The sequence below is a fragment of the Vanessa cardui genome, chromosome 12 (assembly GCF_905220365.1).
Source record: "Vanessa cardui chromosome 12, ilVanCard2.1, whole genome shotgun sequence".
Taxonomy (NCBI): domain Eukaryota; kingdom Metazoa; phylum Arthropoda; class Insecta; order Lepidoptera; family Nymphalidae; genus Vanessa; species Vanessa cardui.
The window spans coordinates 1,122,011-1,143,796 of NC_061134.1; the positions used below are offsets into that span (position 1 = coordinate 1,122,011).

The 21,786-nt window shown below is 32.7% G+C and overlaps 1 protein-coding gene across 2 annotated transcripts in view; it reads left to right on the forward strand.

Moving 5' to 3' along the window:
* The first annotated feature begins 291 nt into the window (after positions 1-291).
* Positions 292-21,786, forward strand: part of LOC124534469 (amyloid protein-binding protein 2) — a 72,579-nt gene continuing 51,084 nt past the window's right edge. Inside the window, exon 1 of one of the 2 annotated variants that reach the window (XM_047110361.1) lies at positions 292-496. In XM_047110361.1, coding sequence (XP_046966317.1) covers positions 308-496 — 189 coding nt within the window. In that variant the 5' untranslated portion in view covers positions 292-307. The remainder of the gene's footprint in view (positions 497-21,786) is intronic. The other variant, XM_047110363.1, reaches the window with a different exon arrangement.

Below are 21,786 nucleotides of genomic sequence, written 5' to 3' on the forward strand. Positions count from 1 at the left end.
AAAAAACCTACTTATAATTTGATACAGTATCATCGTGTGAAATCAAAACTCCCGCGCAGATTTAAAAATCAGCTGATGATGGTTTGTCCCAACATATACCTATATACTCTTCCCTTGTTTTGTTACTTATCACATGACCCCCAAAATTGTGATAAAATATTCCTTGGTTATTCATCATAACGAATATTATTCAACCAATAGAAACGAAATGTTTATATAAACTATCCAATAGCACGTGAGAAACCAACTTGAACATCGCGCGAATCGATCTGTTCTGTCATTGACATTTGTCGCAGCGCAGAGCAAAATGAAGCGAGTTTTATTCTATCTCGCCAAAATGGCTGACGCGTCGGCGACGGTGCGCGTGAAAAAAATACCCGATAATCTGTACGAGGTGTGTTTGACTAATTTAGTGAACTACTTGCAGAGATCCAAGTGCGAAAGGAATGACTTGCGGTCGTTACCAGATAGCATCCTTATGGATGTTTATTACAAGGTGAGTACGATTACTCGTCTTATCTACGAAAACAGTGAACAAAAATGCACCGTTACTCGGAGAGTGTTGTATCTTTTGTGATACTCTTGTATCGAACGTATTGATAATATCGAGATGATAATCGATACAATTCGCCTCGTGTCGGGTCACGGTCATGTGATTACTGCTGCGGGTACGGGTCGGTAAATCACTTTCACTGTTTTGAGCCCATTCGTCATATTGTGATCCACGGCTCTTTGTTGCGAAACCTATCGTTTTAGACACTTTTACAATAATTTCCTTGTTATTTCTGATACTCTTAAACATTTCTTATCATTATAGCGTAACGTTTATAGAACTATGTCTTTTAACGCTGGTACAAATTCCTATAAGATTATTTATGACATTGCTCTTTTAAAACGTTTATATCTCATGGCCGTATACAAAAATAAAACGACCACAACACTTTTTCTAAACCAAATTCTGAAATTCGAACTCAAAACTTATCTTAACTCAAGTAAACGAAATAAATCTTGTAATTTGGTCAAAACTAAAATACGAGGTTATTTTGACGTTTCTTTGTTTACACTTTGGGCGAACTATATCAATACGAACTAGAACTCGTTTCGTTTTATTCTAAATTTCAATTATTATACAGAATTGTTGTTGATTTCATGTTCATATTATTATTTAATGTTCTTCCTTTCACAGTTCTGTAACTCACGTCAATTTATGACTGCACAATTTTGTGTTGCCACTAAATAATTCACTTCCAACTATACGGAATCACAACCTACATTAGAGCAGCAAATATAAAATGTATAAGATACATACAACTTTTGGACATGGACTATGTATACTAAAAAAAAAAACAGAAACAGTGCTAATTAATTTATATAGCTAATTACCCGTCTGCAGAGTTCCAACAAACTCTGCAGCAACTCCACCCTTCGCCTTTTAGTTTTTTTTATTTTTATTTATGGAACAAAATTTTTAAAATAAACATACACGTGTATTCTGAGCTATCTGCCCCAGTTTCGTACAGATAAAATAACAAATAATGAAATTACGAAGAGATTAGCCTTCATATACAGATGTTTACACAAAAGTAAGCGTACACGATTAATCTTATAGTTAAAGTAAAAGTCTGTTTGAGTTTTGAATAGTTTGCGTAACCTCTAGATCAATTTTAACAAAGGTGGTTTTGCTCAAAAGACCTGGCCAGTTGCACAATATATTAAAATGTAATAATGCACAAGTGCATGTGCATAAATGAATGGAAATAATTTAGGCGCAGGACGAGGTTTTTCGAGGCACCAAATTGTAAACATTGTGTATTCAGACTGCGGCCCGGTGTTGAGTATTTACGACAAGAAAAACGTTTCGATTTGAACTCTAACCGCAAGCCAGTAGATCTAAGAGGCAGTCAATAAATGTTTATCAATCAGTCGGAATTCTCGTTTTTATTACTTTCATATTATTATACCATCACCATACCTTATATAGAAACCGACTCTTCGATTTTTTTTTATTTCAACGTCGAAGGCAATTAGTGATGTCTGATGACATACTCGAGATCTCAGTTACCCTCCTCAGTGACTGCGCGGTGGGCATAACCTCAACTGTAAACATTTTATAGAAATGAATAAATTCAAAATTAACGTATTAGGTTTCTAGTAATTAATATAGTTGTCATATAAATTATTTTTTATATGCTAGACTTAAAGAGATTACTATTGACACAATATTTATCATATTGGTAAAAAAAAAGTTACACTACTGTTTATAGATATTGGCGCTGTTAGAAATATCCACCAGTCCTTTTATCATCAATGTCCGAACTTAATTTCTCGGGTTCACTCACCCTTGAAGCCGAAACCCAACAATACCATGTATAGAAAATAGTTATAGAGCGTTCACAGTCATACTTCCGAAACATGTTGTCATAACCAATAAAATATTATTAACTAACACTTTCAAGAGAAACTAGCGGTAACTGTTATATTGCAAAAGTGTGTGCGCAAACATAAATGCATTCTCTATGCTATATAGAATCGGATGCGACTAGAAACAGTTCCCGTGCTGGACAAACGGCATAACGTGCATTCTAAATGCACAATATTTTATTGGACCTGAAGTTTAAATTTAGAAGATTACGACATAAGAGGTATATGTCGTACCATACATTACCATATTTTAAATATATTATTATTTCATTGTGATGTATTTATTATGTATTATGTTTGCTATGTACACCCCTATTTCTGTTTCTTTCTTGTTTGAAAAAGATCGCTGTTTGAGCGTTGAGCATGTTTCTTGTGCATCTTTCGTAAACGTATGTAACGTAACGTGTATAATAGACAGTATTTTTTTCACTTGATCTGCCACCTTACAAGCAAACCTCTATTGTAAAAAGCGATGTAGTAGTTACTTAAAATGTAATTAAGTTGATATAACTGGTAATCCGATCAGAGGCCATTCAGTTGGCCTGTATAACATTTTAGCAATCGGTACAAATTTATACAAATTTATATGTAGGACATATAAACTATGTTGCTGCTATGCTAACAAACCTTCCAAGGCTTCACTTTAGAAAATATGAATGAGAATGCAAGTGACCTATATGTCGCCTAAAAAATGAAATACATAGAAATGTAATCAAATAATATTTGTGCCTTTGCAACTATATCTGGTACAAATTTGGTCATAGACTATACTTATGGCTATCACTTAGACCGCCGTGTTCTCTGCGGACTAATTAAGACATAAACGTCGCTTATGTTTCGTTTTATTAGTTGTTTATTATTATCACGCTCGTTTTAACGCCGTTTTTAGTCACGTTTGTTGCGGGCGAGTAAAAATATATAAAATGAACAACTTACTTTGTAGAAGTCTGAGTAGGTACCAATTCAACATACATTCCTTCCCGGACAATATTTTGTATTGTTTTGTTCCGGTTTGGACGAATGAGCCTCTGTGAATACGGGTAGGAATAGCATCATTGTTTACTTTGGTGGCATATTGATGTAAGATTGGCTTAGAATTTCTTTCTTCTATTGGCAATGGTACCATCGTCTGATCTTTAGCTCGCCCCTTGTTATCAATAGCTGAGGATAGGATTAAAGAAGGCGCGATCGTCCACGTTAAAATATTATCTTGCGTAAAAGATGTCTTTGACAACAAAAAATGCAAATAAGATAATTGTAAGTTTATTTTATTAAAAATGAATAAATTTAACGTAGAGTGGCCTTCGTCAGTGAATAGATCTATAGCGGACACGGCCTGTTGGGAACCTTTATTGGGTAACAATTGCAACATGTTTGCTTTGTTGCACCAATCATACCAATAATGTATCTTGACACATCTATTGACCAGACTGCCTAATGTCACATAAATGGATATATTATTGTGAATCAGTTATATACATATATACAGGCCCGTCTCCATCCCAACAAGCGGCTTGTAGCAAGTAGCGTTCGAAGGATCTTCTGTCCTACTTAACATTCATATTTTTGCACCACAAACATGCTCAAAAATCCTCAACAACGCGATTTTTAAGGCATTTTCTGCCCCGCAAACCTATTGTGGAATCAGCTTTATCTTCGCTTTTTCCGAACCGATAGAAATTGGGAACCTTCGAGATTTTTCTTCACATTTTTTTAAGGCCGGCAACGCACTTGCAAGGTTGTGTTGCAGATTTGGTAGGGCGGTGGTAATTATTTTCCATCACGTCCCTTCCCTGTAGTTTGCCTTCTCTTCTATAAAAAATGTAATTTATCCACAGTATCCATATTTCTGCAGCCTCTAAACAATGGAGATGTGTTAGAACATAGCTACTTAAGTAACTAGCTGCCACTGGCTTGTTTGTAAGTAAAAATAATCGTTTATAAATTTTTGTCTCGTCGATTCAAACATCCAAATAAACTTTCGTATTTGTAACTTGTTTGTATATTTGATCGGAATACCAGCCCGATTTGAAAATAAACCATTTAACGTTACAACGCATTACTTTATAAACTTTACGACTACAAAGTTTACGATTATTAATAAGTTATATATAGGTAAATATTAAAATTTCAATATTGATAAATAATCCATTTAAATCAAATTATTTCAAATGTTTTAAAATCATATTTTAAAGGGTTATGTTAAATGTAAAGTTACCATCCATCCACCAATTACATTCAAGCAAGAAACCTTGGGCAAATGCATCACTCAAATTACAAAGATATTTCAAACTTTATTAATTTCATAAATATCATAGAAACCAATTCATAAACTACTTACATAAAATACCGCTTTTTTTAAATGGGAACCTTCTAAATAACTTCCAAATAAATTCTCTCTAGTGTTCACTTATATAAATAAAATCGAGTCATTTATTGCAAAACATTAAAGTAACTTAAATGCTTTCTATTGAATAACATGCAACTAAAATGAGATGCGAAATGTCGAAATCTAATTTCGTTTTACCTCAACCACAAGACAATAAACAACATAAATACATCTGAGGAGAAATCAAATGTAAATTTAAGATGCACGATTGTGGGTTTGTTGGTGCGTTTTGTTGTTGACGTTGTTTTGATCGGCATTTGCGAATGCGTGAAAGGTGCTTGTCATTCAGATGGCCCCGTTTATCGAAAGTGTCTCCGCACTCTGAATACTGATAAATCAACTTCAATGTTAGTGTTAGATTGTCAAGTTCTCTCCGGATTAAGAGCAGTGTCTTGCATCATGCATCCAATGCACATACGCTCTTATCGATTTGCAACATACAACATATGTCGCTGGAAATACGTTTTTTTTTTGTAATAATAAATAATAATAATAAATAAATATGAGACAACGTCACATACATTACTCTGATCCCAATGTAAGTAGCTGAAGCACTTGTGTTATGGAAATCAGAAGTAACGACGGTACCACAAACACCCAGACCCAGGACAACATAGAAAACTAATGGTAATCTACATCGACTCGGCCGGGAATCGAACACCGGGACCTCAGAGTGGCGTGACCCATGAAAACCGGTGTACACGCCACTCGACCACGGAGGTCGTCAGTAACAGTATAATAGATTTCACACCAATAGTAGTGTAATAACTACTATTGGTGTGAAATCTATTATAATCTAAAAAAATACCGCATAGTTCCTCCCCTAATTCAATGTAGGAGAGAGGTTTTTATTTCCGAACTGGTGATAGATTTTTGACGGTCAATTTGAATAAAAAAGTTGTGTTCGCATTTTAAATAATAAATTTAAATTAAGAACGTAATAAGGAATCTAGAATCTAGTTATAGTTTAAACGATTTTAATATTTAAACCAATAAGAAGTTCTAGCAATGATTTCCCCCTGGAGATAATTAACGAATTAATAATGTCATCATGCTCGCCTTAAGTTAGACGTAGTCTCATTTAAACACGGAAGACGTTAAATTATGATCTGTCAATACCGCTGTTTAAGGTACTCGTGCGAAATACTGCCGCGTTCATTATTCATCAAAAGTCACTAGTTTGTATTGCAAATTTTTATCGCAACGTTCGCAAATGCGTACGGCACATTGCTGTGACCTTTTGGGGTCTCTTTCGCTTCGAACATTTTTAAAATTGCTTCCGTATTTATTACACTTCGACACGCATATAATTGTCATTTACTTATACCTTTGTTTCTTTGGGTATCTTATGATGCTTAAATTTTTTGTTTCTTAAATTCAACAAATCTTATACGATTTTTACGATAGAAATTGATAGTTTTTTTTTTAAATCTGAAATGCTTTAATTTATTATTAACATAACACGACAACAAAAATAGACAAACAATAACAAAAGTATTTTACCAGATTATTTGAGAATAGACAGAATAGATAGAATAGTGGTCTATGGTTTACACGGTAATGTAAGACGATATTTTACAAAAATACAATTATAAAATCATATTAGAGTCCGTATTATAATAATAAAATAATGGAACACAGATAAGATATAAAATGAAAATTTGAAACGATAAAAACTTTCTCTAAAAACAAAGTCATATCGTTGTGTAAATGTATTCGAATGATCGCGATCTTACGAGTATCCCTCTTTAAACAAACCTATTTTACAAAGGCTTAGCCAATAAAGCCGGTAAAGTTTTTTTTCGATAACATTTTGGTATGAATACACACTAAGAATTAACTCAATAAATATGAAATGTGTTGTCCTTAATTCTGGTATGGTAAAAAACACTTTTGTTTTTGAAAATAGAAATAAAATTCGTAACCTTATTTATATCATCTGTATTTATTAGGTCACGTTCTTTAATTTGACTTACACAATTTTAATGTTGCCATAAGAAAGTCGTTATTATTAAAATTTAAGCTGATTCATATATAACTTAAAACGATTAAGAATATCCCCAATAAGAATAATTTAAACATTAAGATAGCATCTTTAAAATGTATTTTGATGTTGAAATTTTAAATCATTCCGTCTGCTGTGTGTTCAGTTGTTAAAACAGTCAATAATCAAATAATATATTATTTTATCTTCTGATGCTTAAAGAAATTAATATCGAATATGGGTTTTGGATAAGTCCTTAGATTGGATTTTGAGTCTCGTAAACAAGACATTCGTAGACAATGTCGAAATATCGAGCTCCACCGAACAAAAATAAAAAACATGGTAAATATCCCGAAATTAATAACTTTAAGTCCTTAGATTATTTAAAAATCCAGGTAGCGCACTTAAATGAGCTAAATCAAACGAGTCAATTTTACTTTGTGTGCGTGACAGCTATGCTTGATACACTCCAAACGTCATATTTCTTTAATAGTGTGCGTGTACTTAGTGGCCAATTGTTGGTTACAATTTTGTTCAACACGTTCTCAGCTTCAACAGTCTTACTAGACACAAAAATAATCAAAGGTTAAGCCGTAACATGCTTCCACGATGGCCAGACGCGGGTTCAGTGTAAACTGGTCAGTCCTTTACCGTTAGATTTGTGCGCGTCTCGGTACCGCTAGCGATTAGCATTTTTAGGTGAAGGCGAACCAGCCAGTGGTCCGCAGTTTTGTAATTATAACACACTAAATGTTATATTTACAACCATAAAGTCGAATGTTGTGTAAGGTGCCTTTCATAGCGGGACTCGAATGATCCGATCATTCCATGATTATAATATTTTATTTGAAACTTCGAAGTGAAATTGAGTTTTGTTTCGTTGATTGGTCGTTTATTTTCACTTTTTTGTTTTTATTAATAATAACAAAAAAATGTCTCGTTTAAGTTACTTGTTAATATTTAGAATTAATAAATTGAAATCTTGAGCATGTATGTGGATGGATATAGAGAAAGGGGACGACCAATGAAACGATGGATGGATTCTGTCAAAGATGATATGGCTGCAAAGACTGTTACTTGTGAGATGACGTCAGATGGGGAAATATAGAAGAAGAAGACATGCTGCGCCGATCCCAAGTAAATTGGGATAAGGCCTAAGGGCAGGAGGATGATGATGAATTAATTGAAATCAAGACTATAATATTGGAAATGGCCCGGCTTAGTATAGATGTTAGAAAACGCTTGGCGTATCTAAAGATTGCGGCTCGAGTAAAATTTAATTTCCATGTATTTCATATGTTTTTATAATTCACGCTCGGCGGAGAAGAAAATGCATTTTGACGTTACTCAGTTCAATTATTCTATATTTTGATGACTTGTTTTATTAACATGGCATTGCATCTAGAGACTTTCATTAAAATTATCACTTAAATCTACTCTTTTTTTAGAAAACAATAGTCATAATGAGTCTTATTTATTTGTCTGATTAGATATCACTTATTTACAAAGTATAACTTGAGTATAGTCTGAAGTATTTATCTATATGATAGCACGTCTTGGGAATGAAACATCTGTGGTGTTTCTTTTTTCAACCGGTTGTAGTATTTTGACAATTAATAAGAAATTCTAATTTTAAATGAAGTTTTTTGAATAATCGTCATTTTCTTTTACCCTGATCATTATTATTCGTCGAGAGTGGAAATTAGCGAGTCCTTAAAGATGTTAATGGGTCCAAATCTAAGCAAGCTAAGCTTTATTTTTATGAGCTTAATTTTTGTTCATATTTCATCTCTTGCTCAATGAAATTGTGCCACATTTGTATCAACTGACTCGAATTAGAGCGTTTACAGCGTAGTGGAGCAGGGTCCCTTCTTCTTAATAGGAATAGGTGTCCTTAGTCCAGCAGTGGGAAATTACTACTACGTACTACTGTATTACTTTTCGATAATACGTATCCTTAACTTAGTTCATATCAAGCAGAACAATGTTCTGACCTAGTATTTAACGGCGCTGAGCTTGTAAAGCTTTCGCAGTTGTATTTTCCGCGTCAAAGGAAAAGACTTTTCCCTTAGATGTCTGAAACACGAGTTCTCATAAGTTGCTATTTTCGAAGTAAAACGTTGACACTTGCTCTAGATTTAGCTTTATTTGTAATCTGTGTTTTTCATAAATTCATATTGATCTTTATTGTAAATTTAATCCTATAATTCGAATTCGTTCTATAGATAGATTTTATCAAGACTAATTGGTTGGGATTAAACGGTAAAAAGTTGACGTTCAATAAATTCGGTTCAGCTATTTGATCGTAAAAGAGGAACAGATAGAGATGCAGTCATTTTTGCAATTATAATATTAATATAGATAATAAATAAACACGTAATATATGTACATACTTAAGAGTATGTATATATTTGTATCATAAAATGTATATTATACCCGATTTTTGTTTTGTTACAGATTTTAAATGTCTTATATATTTAAATTTTGTTATTATTTTGATAAAATTTTTGGTTTATCAGTATTGAAATTTGAAATCAATAAAATGAACAAGCGCCGTTTTGGAAATAGGAAGTTGTAGAACAATAACTTTATGATCTTTGAATTGTTTGTGTGACTTGTATGACAAATAATAACTCTATAATGCGTCATATTACTTCGCGCCATTTTCCTCGCTTCATTGTCTTAGTTCATGGTTCGCTAATTAAAATTCCACATTTCTTTAGGTAGCTATTTATGAAATTTTATTGACTGGTGCAAAGATTTGTTTGAGGTAAGTTCCTGGGTTCAAACCCCGGGCTATGTGAGTTATCTTTTAAGAAATTCTTAGCAGCACCTCCATGTTTGGAGGAAGTCAGCGATAACGCTATCACAGAAAGCACGTAAAGCCATTAGTTCAGAGCTTGTGGTAGATTTTACTATCAATAAGCAAGTGTAATACTTCCATATTCAATAAAGATTTTTGACTTGAGTTCTGTTTGGTCAGGTCAGATACAAAGGGCTACAAAGGGAAAAGTCTTCGTATTCCGTTGTGAAAAAATAAAGGTGCTTAAGACCCTTGGCTAGCTTGGGTAATATTTAAAATTAGTCTTTGTCGATGTTTAGATGTATTTGTTATAGGTATTAACATATATTCATGATAGCTTCGCACCACGAATCGTTATATGCATTTGAAAAACTGAGGTGCTTATCCGCGTTTGACCCGACGAGACGCTTTGAAGTTTGAATCATTGTTACTATCCGCCGGACCATGTCAAATGAACGCACATATATTAACATCTAATTCATTCGGCTGTGTATTTTAATGTTTAATTAATAAATCTATACATAGACATATTTACATATTAAAAACATTTCCTGTCTTACTTATATAATATTTGCACGTAGTCATGATCAATGTATGTACATCGTTGAAAAACAATTATTTCTGGTCATTTCGCATGAGGAATATGAAGAAAAGAATAAAGTTTAAGTAGAGAGTCTTAAGAAATATAAATTGGTAAATTGATACGCAAATTAGGGAAATGAGTCTGATTGTGTCAATTGAAATTGCCAATACGCTACCAAGTCTTGGATCTTAAATGCTAAGACCTTGTGGCTCAAACTGACTGTCCTTCATACCAGAACAAAACAATACGAGGCATTAGATTTGGTGGTTGAATATACAGGTATGATCCATTCAGGTGCGCTTGCGATAAGCCCTGCAATTTCTGATTCATCTACGTTTTCTGAAACCCTAAAGGGATGGAATTCTTCTTAAAAAAACATGTAACGTACAAAATTGGGTAATAAATACAAATTTGGGTATTCTTTATGATAATTTTTGGTACTTTTCTGAAAATCCCGCGGCTTCAGCCGTGAATAAAGTATATGTACGGAATATCTAAGAGTTTCATATAGCTAACGCCCAGAGCCAAGACGTTAATTACTTGATAATTAAGTGCGCAATAAATGACGCTTAAAAGGTTCATAAATATTTATTTGTTTATAATTATGAAATTATATTTTACCATGACTTAAATGTGCTTAATATGAAGTAACGGCGGTGTTGCCTTCTTCCATTACTAAACTGATGAATTTTAATTTACCCTTGAGAGAAAAGCCTTTACTTAGATTAAAATAAAACAAAGGGCAGATGGAGCGCGCGGTACATTATTGTGTAGCAACAAATCGAATACAAATTCCCGGAAGTGAAACGACTTTGTTAAAACGTCGAGAGAGCTGTCACTTTAATTATTATTATTTATATTTCGTCTGCCTCTTGTTAAATAACCTGAGAGAGCATTCATATACGTTTTAATTGTTTTTTCAAGTTAAGATATTACTATGAATTGATAATTAATGAATTAGGTACTTACTATTAAGTGAGGTTTTAACTCATATTCTCTTATAAGTTCTTATCTTAAATAATACGTATGTTGTGTAATTGTAATTCTGTTTTATGTATAATATTCTCTTCATTATTTACATTAAAACTAATTGCTAATAAATACTGTGCTGTTTCATCCAATGCTATGGGTTTTGTTAAAATGTTATTTGGTATATATTTATAATCATTTATCAACAATGAGGGTATACATATATCACGCAACGATTTTCTTTAAATCCGACTGATGGAAAAACTTCAGCGTTATTATGTTATTGGGAATGAAACGATCGCCTCTTGGCTATTTCATTTCATTTAAATTGTTTATATAAGATATGAGACAAAAAAAAATCCTGCTGAGTTTCTTTCGCCGGTTCTTCTCAGGTCAGGGTATTTTCTTTTTCGAACCGGTGGTACTGTTTCAATGACTCAACAAACAACAACAACAACAGCCTGTAAATTCCCACTGCTGGGCTAAAGGCCTCCTCTCCCTTTTTGAGGAGAAGGTATGGAACATATTCCACCACGCTGTTCCAATACGGGTTGGTTTGTTCACGCTGTTCCAATGACTCAAATTGTTATGCAATTTGAGTTTCTATTTGATTTTATATTTTGCTATGCATGTTTTGTTATGCAATATGTATGTATTGTGTCGTTATTCGTTGTGATACGATTCCGACTTGCTTATCTTTTACGTGTCTCGGTAGTCGCCATGTCCTTGAACTCGGTGCGTCACTTGGAACGAATTCATACAGTAACGGTAGTTTTCGATCATCTCGGACTTGAGATTTAAATTTAAGATTATCTTGGTCAGATAAGATCCAGGTCAGCACTAAATAAAAAAAATATATATGTGTAACGCCACTTTACCGTAGATATTTTAACGTAGTTTTTTTTTTATAATACAGTAAAGTAAAAAAGTAAAGTAAAGATATAGAATACAGATGATTTTATTAATATTGGTAATATTTTATTGAGCTGAGATGGCTCAGTGGTTAGAACGCGGTGCACCTTAACCGATGATTGCGGGTTCAAACCCAGGCAAGCACCTCTATATATATGTGCTTAATTTGTGTTTATAATTCATCTCGTGCTCGGCGGTGAAGGAAAACATCGTGAAGAAACCTGCATGTGTCTAATTTCATTGAAATTCCGCCACAAGTGCATTCCACCAACCCGCATTGGAACAGCGTAGTGGAATATGTTCCAAACCCCCTTAATGGAAGAGGAGGTTTTATCTCAGCAGTGGGAAATGTACACACAGGCTGTTACTTTACTTTACTAATATTTTATTGTATGTTAATGACTTGAGTTCCGATGAATCAGCCTCCGCGATCGCTTTCATGTTTCAATACGTCATTATTGACTTACGTTAATGTCAGGCCGTCAAGTTCCATGTTTAATTACGAAGCTCTAAATAGATTTTAACAACCAAATTACATTTACGTACAGTAGTGATACGATATACATATATGTATAAATATAATCAAAAGAATACAACAACGGATTTCAAATATCAGTGTCACTACATATTGTAATAAAGTCCCCCGGCCTGTCTGTTTGTTCGCGATAAATTCAAAACTACTGAGCGGATTTTTATACGGTTTTCACTAATAGACAGAGGGATTCATAAGGAAGGTTAAGGTTTATAATTTATTAAGTTTTTTGTGTCATCATCATCATCAGCCCGTACCCGTCCACTGCTGTACATAGGCCTCTCCCAGTGCACGCCACTGTGGTCTTTCTGGTTACTCGCATCCAGCTCCTGCCTGCCGCCTTGCGTAAATCGTCACTCCACCGTGCCTGAGGACGTCCTACACTACATTTGCCGAGTTTAGGTTTTTGTGTAAATTAGTTGAAATAGAACGACAATTGTTAAACATGTCGGAAAAATGTAAAAAAAAAGGTAAATTGTAATATAGAGGTAAAATACAGGTCCTATACCATTCAAGTTATCTTTGTAATTTTAATGACGGTCGTTATCGTCAAACATTTTTTAAACGTAGCAATAACTGTTAAATGTAGTTATTATTTTTCATTGGGTCATTATTTCGCAAGTTATCCATATTTTAGTAAAGAAATTAAATTTTGCTTAAGATGTTTTTACTACGATAAGCCGTTAGTGCCTTGTGACGTCTTTTCTCGGTGAGTTGACATTAATCTGTTATTCAGTGTTGTATAAAAAATAATGGAAAGTTAGTTAAGGTGCCGAGATGGCCCAGTGGTTAGAACGCAAGACCCAGGCAAGCTCCACTTAATTTTCATGTGCTTAATTTGTTTTTATAATTCATCTCGAGCACGACGATGAAGGAAAACATCACGAGGAAACCTGCATGTGTCTAATTTCAACGAAGTTCTACCATATGTAAATCTACCAATATGCATTCGGGCAGCGCAGAGAAATATGCTCCTTACCTTTTCCTCAAAGGGAAAGAAGACAGCAGTAGGATATTTACAGGCTGTTACTAATTACTGACGGACAAATGGTTCATCTGATGGTAACATTACCATTGCCTATAAAATTGTTGCTGAAATAATTTTAATTTCAATAGCGTTTCCGATAAAACGCAAACTGCTAATAATTTTATAGTGCGTCTATCATCCTTTAACAATTTCATCATTAACTTCATTCTGAATTCAAATCTATTATTGAATATATTTTTTAACTCGTTATTGAGTATATATTTGTACGTTATTATCGATACTTATAAAGTTTGCAAGAGCTACCAAGATTTCGTCTCAGCATCCTTAGTCGTCTCGATATAACGGCTCGCCGTCTCACCGTTACGGTATAATTTATACAAGTCGCGCCGCCCACTGCTGCGCTGATTTTTTTCATCGATAACCACGAAATAACGTAAATCAGGTTTGATGTATTGTATGAATCATGACCAATTTTACTTGCGAAGACTTTTTGCAGGTTTTTAGGTTAGTTTACAGATGTATTTACGTTGATTTTGTTTTCTTTGATGATAAATTAATATTTAAAGGAAAAATCTAATCTCCTGGGATTAGTTAGTATATATATAAAACCATAAAAGAATATATTACTATTGGATAGTAATACGTACTTCAGTTGATTGTCAATTTAGTATTTTGTGCGTCAGTTTTTAGATAGTGTTTTTTCAGCGAAATAATTTTAAATGTTTCAGAACCAAACCTCTCTTTTATTTACCCTAACCTAATATACTAATATCACGTCAAATACTGAAAAATAATGTCCTTGATTTCCTGTATTTTTTTAAAATATACTTTTGGCATAACGTTACAGTATACCTGGAAAAACCTAACTTAGTGTCAACGAAGATTATATGAACGTACTTATGATACACCTTATGATAGTAGATAATAGTATTTGAATAGAACATGAATATAGAATAATAAAAATAACCAATTAACACATTCGAAATAGACACAGAATCTAAGAGGACAAAAACGTTACCGTTCGTATACTAAGTAAGTGAATGTTTAAACACTTAACGTCTATTCGCAATGTAGTATGTAGTAAAATTACTTATTTCAGTGTGTATAACCGTTAACACCCACACAAAGCTGAAGTGTACAACAAACGGACCGCAACAAGCACAATTATTTTATTGCTCGTTACATGACAGATTCACCGCTACGAGTGACTCACTCCGACTAACATTCACTCGAGCTAAAGCTCAACGTATTCTGACATGAAAAAATAAATCTCTATGGATTCTATGCTTCGCGTCAGCTTTGTATCGATTTTTGAATAGTGACTCATAGAATCGATTAATCATTGTTTCATTGCATTGATCACTTTTGAAGATTTAAAATTCGAATCGTTGACATCGAAAGAGGTGGTAAATTAAAATGATACAATTTATAAGTTGTTTGGTATTTAAAAAGTATTCCTTTTTTAAAAATACATATATTATTTGGAATAATAACATTTAACTAAATTTCTAAATTTATTATATTACACAAATTAACTTTACATTTTATAAAGTTCATTATTTTTATAGTTTCTATTGGCGTATATTTCTGACGTAATAAAAGCATACTAAAACAATCTAAACTAGAATTTTGATTGCCATTTGTAACGTAGCAATTAATTTGAAAGTATTTGAAACTTAACCTTGCAGCCCTTCACAACTTCGTAACATTAAAGTTTAAGAAATTAAAACTTTCAAACTCATTAGTAGTTTCACCTTCAAGAGTTTCAACTTGCGGTTGTATATCAAGTTCAACTGCTAACAATTGATACTTTTTGGTTGATGTTTCTTAATTAGAATAAATCCTCTTTTCTGGAAATTCTAGAAAATTTCACATTTCATTACGAATTCACTTGTAAATTGTAATAATCGAGTTTCGGTAGTAACTAGCCATCCCCGAAGATATTCTGGTAGTATAGGGCACAAGGATATACTATATATTCTCACTATTTTCTCACTTAATCCGATAGAGTCAGTCAGATAAGTCATGAGAGAGAGAGACATCATGGATGTGAGAGATCATGCATTACGTATTTTCCTGTGTATGGGATGATGGAGGATGCGATTGAGCAATGGGATGAGGAGGTTGAAACTTTGCTGAGATGTGAACCCGGGACCTCGGGGATTTGCGGCCTTGTAAGCCACCAGAGAGAATTAGTAGTTACACAATATTAACACAGTGTCGTAATAATTAACCGATTAAGAACTCGACTTCGGTGTTATTATAGAAATATTTAATTATAAAAAATTATATAAATCCGTCGAGAAAATGATATTGTAAACGGTTGTTATGTGTTAAGTACGATGACAAACGTTTTAATAAACTCATTGCTAATAATATATTATCCTGTTTCAAAGCAAATAAATAACATTTTATTGTGCAAACATTTATTTGCTGTACAAAAGTTAGAAAGGTTTTTTACGTAATCGGACGAAGCGATCGTCTAGTCGAGTGGTCTTCAATGCTTCATTTCTGATAATACTCGTAAAATAACTAACAATAAATTAATGTTTGTTAGAAAAATCAATAGAAGCGTTGTAAAGATGAATGAAATAAAAATCACTAATGTTAGGCATAAAAGCAAAAGTAATATTTGTTTCGCTTTCAAAAATGAAAATCAAAATATTCTTCAGTCAAGTAGGCTCTTACAAGCACTTTTGAATTGTCATGTCGAATTTTACATTTAAAGTAACCTCTAATTCGGAAAGTAGATTCTATCGATATGAACTGTCAAGAAACTTAGTAGTTTTAAGTACAATTATATTTATATAAATCTTGCCCAGGAATTAACAAATAAGTGCAAACTTTTTTTAAAGTTGATATCATCTTTTATTGTGTAATATGAATTATTTATCGAGGTATTTTTATTTATTACAAAAATGAATAAGGATTAACTTTCCGAAGTTGGAAACTAGATGTTATAACTTTGTATTTCCTCCTCATGTCTTTACAATGAATGTTTCTTTCTTTCAAAAAAAAAAAAAATGTTTATAAACATATTGCGAAGCCACTGCCAGTATACTTATTTGGCGTCTTAACTATTCAACCGATTATCTAGAAGTTTAGTACGTCGTCCGGAATACAGAAAAGGACTCAGTGTAACTATCACCTGCTCCTTCCCCTCGCATAGCGATCGAAAGCGCGGACGGAAACGAGTCTTCTAAATATTCTTGTATTCAATCATATATTACGTCAATTATGATTTTTTATAATGTGAGTTATCTGGGAATAAAATGTGTAGATTGGTATGTTAGTTGCAATGGAGTTTGTTTTGAACAGTGGATTCTGGTTCTCCTAGTTCACTCATTCCTAATATTATAACTAACGGCTTAATATAAAGCCTCCTCTTCGTTCGAGATGTCTTGGGGCTTATTTCACCATAATGCTTGTGGATACACACATAGAATTACCTTGATATTAGACCAACAAGTTTCGAGCACGAGATACATAAAAAAATAGATACAAATATTAATTAATGAATCATTCTATATTTCCTCATAGTTTTTATTATTTTTTGTCATCTATATAAATAGAATTTAATGTTTGCTCTTTAATTTTTCCTAAATCATTGATCCGATTGTGATGAAAATTTGGTGAATGATTGTGTGACCGCGAAGTCGTTACCTCGTCTAAAAAACCATAATCTTTGGTATGTTTGATTCCTACAATATTAAGGTTTTATCAATCAAAATATACTTTATTCAAGTAGACTTTTAAAAGCACTTTTGAATTGTTATTTAACAACTATATTAAGTGAAGCTACCACCGGTTCGGAAAGTAGATTCTAGCGAGAAGAAGCGGCTAGATTTATGTAAAGGCTATTCCCGATCGGGTAGCTAGAAAATTGTAATGGCTGTGAATATTATAATATTCTGTTAATGCTTTTCTCTCCTTTTTCCTTATATAGTCATAATTAGTAACATTTCAAAATTATTTCTTGAGACAATTCTATACAAGATGTATAGATCGTGACTATTACTATACGCATGTAAATGATTAGAATGTACCATTCTAGCAAAGAAAGTTCGTATAGTATATATTGTACCAAGAACAGTAATGATCACGAAAAATTGATTCGAAACTAGGTAAGTGGGTTCCAATATCGAAGAGACGCGTACTCGATCCATCAAAATTATTCCAATAGCCTTTCTCTGTTATTATCATCTAATACACAACACTGGCGGCTACTTTCCAAACACAAAACTGGTTGTCTGTCTGTCACGGTGTACACGTGACGGCCCCTTTCGCTTTTCAAGGTGAATTTCACCAACAGACACTGTTAAGGCGAAGACTTGACTTTGCTTTATCATAAAATGACTAAGAGTAAAGCTGTCTAAGCGCGTATCGTCTGACAATCTATATTAAAAAAAATGTATCAAACGAAAATGTACTTTATTCTTTTTAATTTTTGTTCATATTAAATCATAATCCTTAAAATGGATAGGAGTTCCTTCGACATGCAACCGTTCAAGCCCTAACTAACATATATCATTCGATTGTCCAATTGCTTAAGAGCTCTTGGTGTCTATGTAACTAAAGAAAACAATACATAATTAAATATGTTGTTTTAAGCGATTCATGATTTAATACCCTACATCACAAATGGGTTATGTATTTTGTGATAATGTTCTGTTATAATTTAAGAATGAAATGAAAAAGAAAATAAGCTTTAAAATATTTAGTTCATAGTCCAAATAATATATTTTATATATGTAAGTACATTTGTGAAATGAGACTTATTTTGAGGTAGTAAACTTCATTTTCCTAAAGCACTATATGGGTGCTTAATCGTTTCTTTATTTCCACTGACATATATTTTTAAGTTTCATTTAGTTGACTTCGACACGACTTCGCACGGATTGCAATACTGCTACTAAATATACTACAGAATTTGTTTATTTACGACATCACATTAGAAACTTCTAAAACGACCAGTGATTCTTTACTATATTGTCTATGTATTATATACAAAAATCTTCCTCTTGAACTACTCTATCTATTAAAAAAAATCGCATCAAAATCCGTTGCGTAGTTTTAAAGATCTAAGCATACACAAGCTAAGCTAAGTGACTGTTATATACGATATGAAGAATGTCTAAAAAGAAAGCTCCCAACTGCCCCTTAATGGTGCTCGGTGTTAGCACGCCGAGGTTTCACTTTCGCGCGCTTACGTAAACGTGACCTTTATCCGCCATCGAGATATCGACATTTTATGGCTTTTTATTTAAATTACGCAACGAGGACACGTGAAATCGTAAACAAATGGAAATATATCGATTCGAACTAGCCGATAGGCGATCCTCGTGACTCCGACTGAAACAATAACAAATCGTTATTTATTTCCTGTCCTTATCAAGATTATATGAGCTTCTTCTTCTTCTTCGGTGTTATATTTGATAGTCGTGATGATAAACAAACACGACATATACTAAATGTATAATCTATATTTCTATGTATATTATATACGTGAACGTAAATCTGTCTGTCTGACTGTCGCTCTTTCCTTTACATGTTGACTTCCAAGCAGGATATATTTATTTAAATAATTGTATTAACTAACATGATTTTTTAAATGTTAAAAAAGGGTAACTACTGAGTTTCTTGCCGGTTCTTCTCGGTAGAATCTACTTTCCGAACCGGTGGTAGCTTCACTTAATTGTAAAATGACGATTCAAAAGTGCTTGTAATAGCCTCCTTGAATAAAGTTTATTTTGATTTTGGTTTTCACGACTAAACCCCTAACGAGAATTGGATTAAATTTAGTGTGAAGCAAACTTAAACTCCAAGAAAGGATATACGGGTCTTTTTTTGACTAACACATGACAACCAATACCCTAAAACGTGGGAGAGGCCGCGTTCCACTACTAGTCTTAGTATAGATTAGAAGTAATTGTAAGATTTATTAAAGTACGGGAAGTCATATAAAATGAAATATGAGCCGAGTACGTCAGATATTCAATTCGTTAATATTTTTTAGTATTGCCAATGCCACTTGACTACAGATAATTTTACCTAAAGTTGCTTGGGTAGCATTCTGATTAGCAAGTGCATTTTAGCGCTTATGATTCATATATTTTTGTAGTAAATAATATGTTTATAAATGCAAATGAAATGTGTTTGATTTTAAATTGTGTCAAGCGGAATGGATGATCAGAGAAATTATGAAATTTTCTAACATAAAAACAGAAAAACAATTGCGATTTGCTGACTTGATTTAATTTGATTACAAATAATAAACGATGAATGAAAATTTATGATGATGAATCAAAATACAAATAATTTTGATTTCTAATTAACAACTTACTACTTCAATTATGATGGGAGCTCTTTTGTACTTTATTAGTATAGTGTAATCCAACGAAATCGATAACTTATCATAAAATCGATTTATATATACCTACATATATACAGATAAATTTGAACTAAATACCTTATATATAATATAGGAATTCGTTATACAACATATAATTGTATCTATTATTAAATATGTTAATTTGAGTTATTTTAATCGAAAGCGTCGAATGTAATAAAAATTCTTATTTAAATTAGACTAACAAAGAATTATTATAATAAATAAGTTGGTTGTATTTAATTTTTGTTTTTTTTTTTTTTTCAGGTAAAGTAAGACAAAAGCTTCGTAATCTTAATCTAGATTCTGCTTGTCAGGTGAACTTTATATTTAATCTGTGATTACTGAATACCACGTAATGTTTTGATTATTAAAATTAAAAAAGCAGTTTAGAATCTGTTTTACACTATACATGTATATGTATATTATATCAAACAAGACCTCCACGACAATAGATCGCTGCTGTCAGTGTAAATCATATGTAGAAAACAATTTAAAACATTCAACTCGTAAATCATTTTTTATTATGAACTATTAAAATTTATTTTATTTATTTTTTATTAAAAGTTAGTTTTTCTCTACAGCATATGTGTGTCCGTGCCTTGGGCTGCATTGGTTTCTTAGTTTTAATTACATATTTAAACAGCAATTATAACGTATAACGCTAATATGTGAAGTAAAGATATCATAGAATTAAATTAATATAAGGAAATAGGGTGTGAAAACTGTTTAGTTTTTATGTTGTCTAATAAACTATTGTAACTGGTTTACTATCGTTTTTACATAGGTACGACATAATGGACGAAAGTATTAAACTCTCATTATTAAATTAATATCTAAATATACTCTATTCATAATAGATAAATTAGTCAACGGATTGTTTAAACGGATTTACCAATCTATCTATCTATTAATCTATTAAAATAACCTTTTTTTAACGCGCATCGCGCAAAAACTTCTGAATATTTCTGATATGTATTTTGTCATTGATGAACATAATTTTCTCTAAACTATCATTTAACCTATTATTACGTATCCCAATGCGTGGCTGGCAGGGTCTGCTAGTATTTAATAAAATATTGTCTGGACACCGCATCTCATGATGTATATGGAAACTTCGATATATGTGTGTTGATGCCATCGAGACGAGAAAATTACTTTTTACTTTTATTACTAAGACTGTCTGTAGTTTAGAAATTAAGCAATCTCTTTAATAGTTGCCACGATTCGATTTAAAGCAAAGATAGAAGACATACATATTATTAAATACGAAATATAATTGTCTAGTTGTCGCCCGCGGCTGCGCTCGCGTTTTAGGGTGTAGGGTCCTTTCTTGGAGTTCAAGTTTGCTTCATACCAAATTTCATCAAATTCGGTTGAGCGCTTTGGTCGTGATAGAGCGTCATACAGACAAACATACAGAGTTTGTTTTTCTCTCTTTTATAATATTAATATAGATTAATGTTGAGCTGAGATGGCCCAGTGGTTAGAACGCGTGCATCTGAACCGATGATTGCGGGTTCAAACCCAGGCAAGCACCACTATATATATATGTGCTTAATTTGTGTTTATAATTCATCTCGTGCTCAGCGGTAAAGGAAAACATCGTGAGGAAACCTGCACGTGACAAATTTCATAGAAATTCTGCCACATGTGTATTCCACCAACCCGCATTGGAACAGCGTGATGGAATATGTTTCAAACCCTCTCTTTAACGGAAGAGGAGGCCTTATCCCCAGCAATGGGAAATTTACAGGTTGTTACTTTACTTTACTACTAATTTAATGTTGAGGTTAAGAATGAAGACCAGTCTGTCC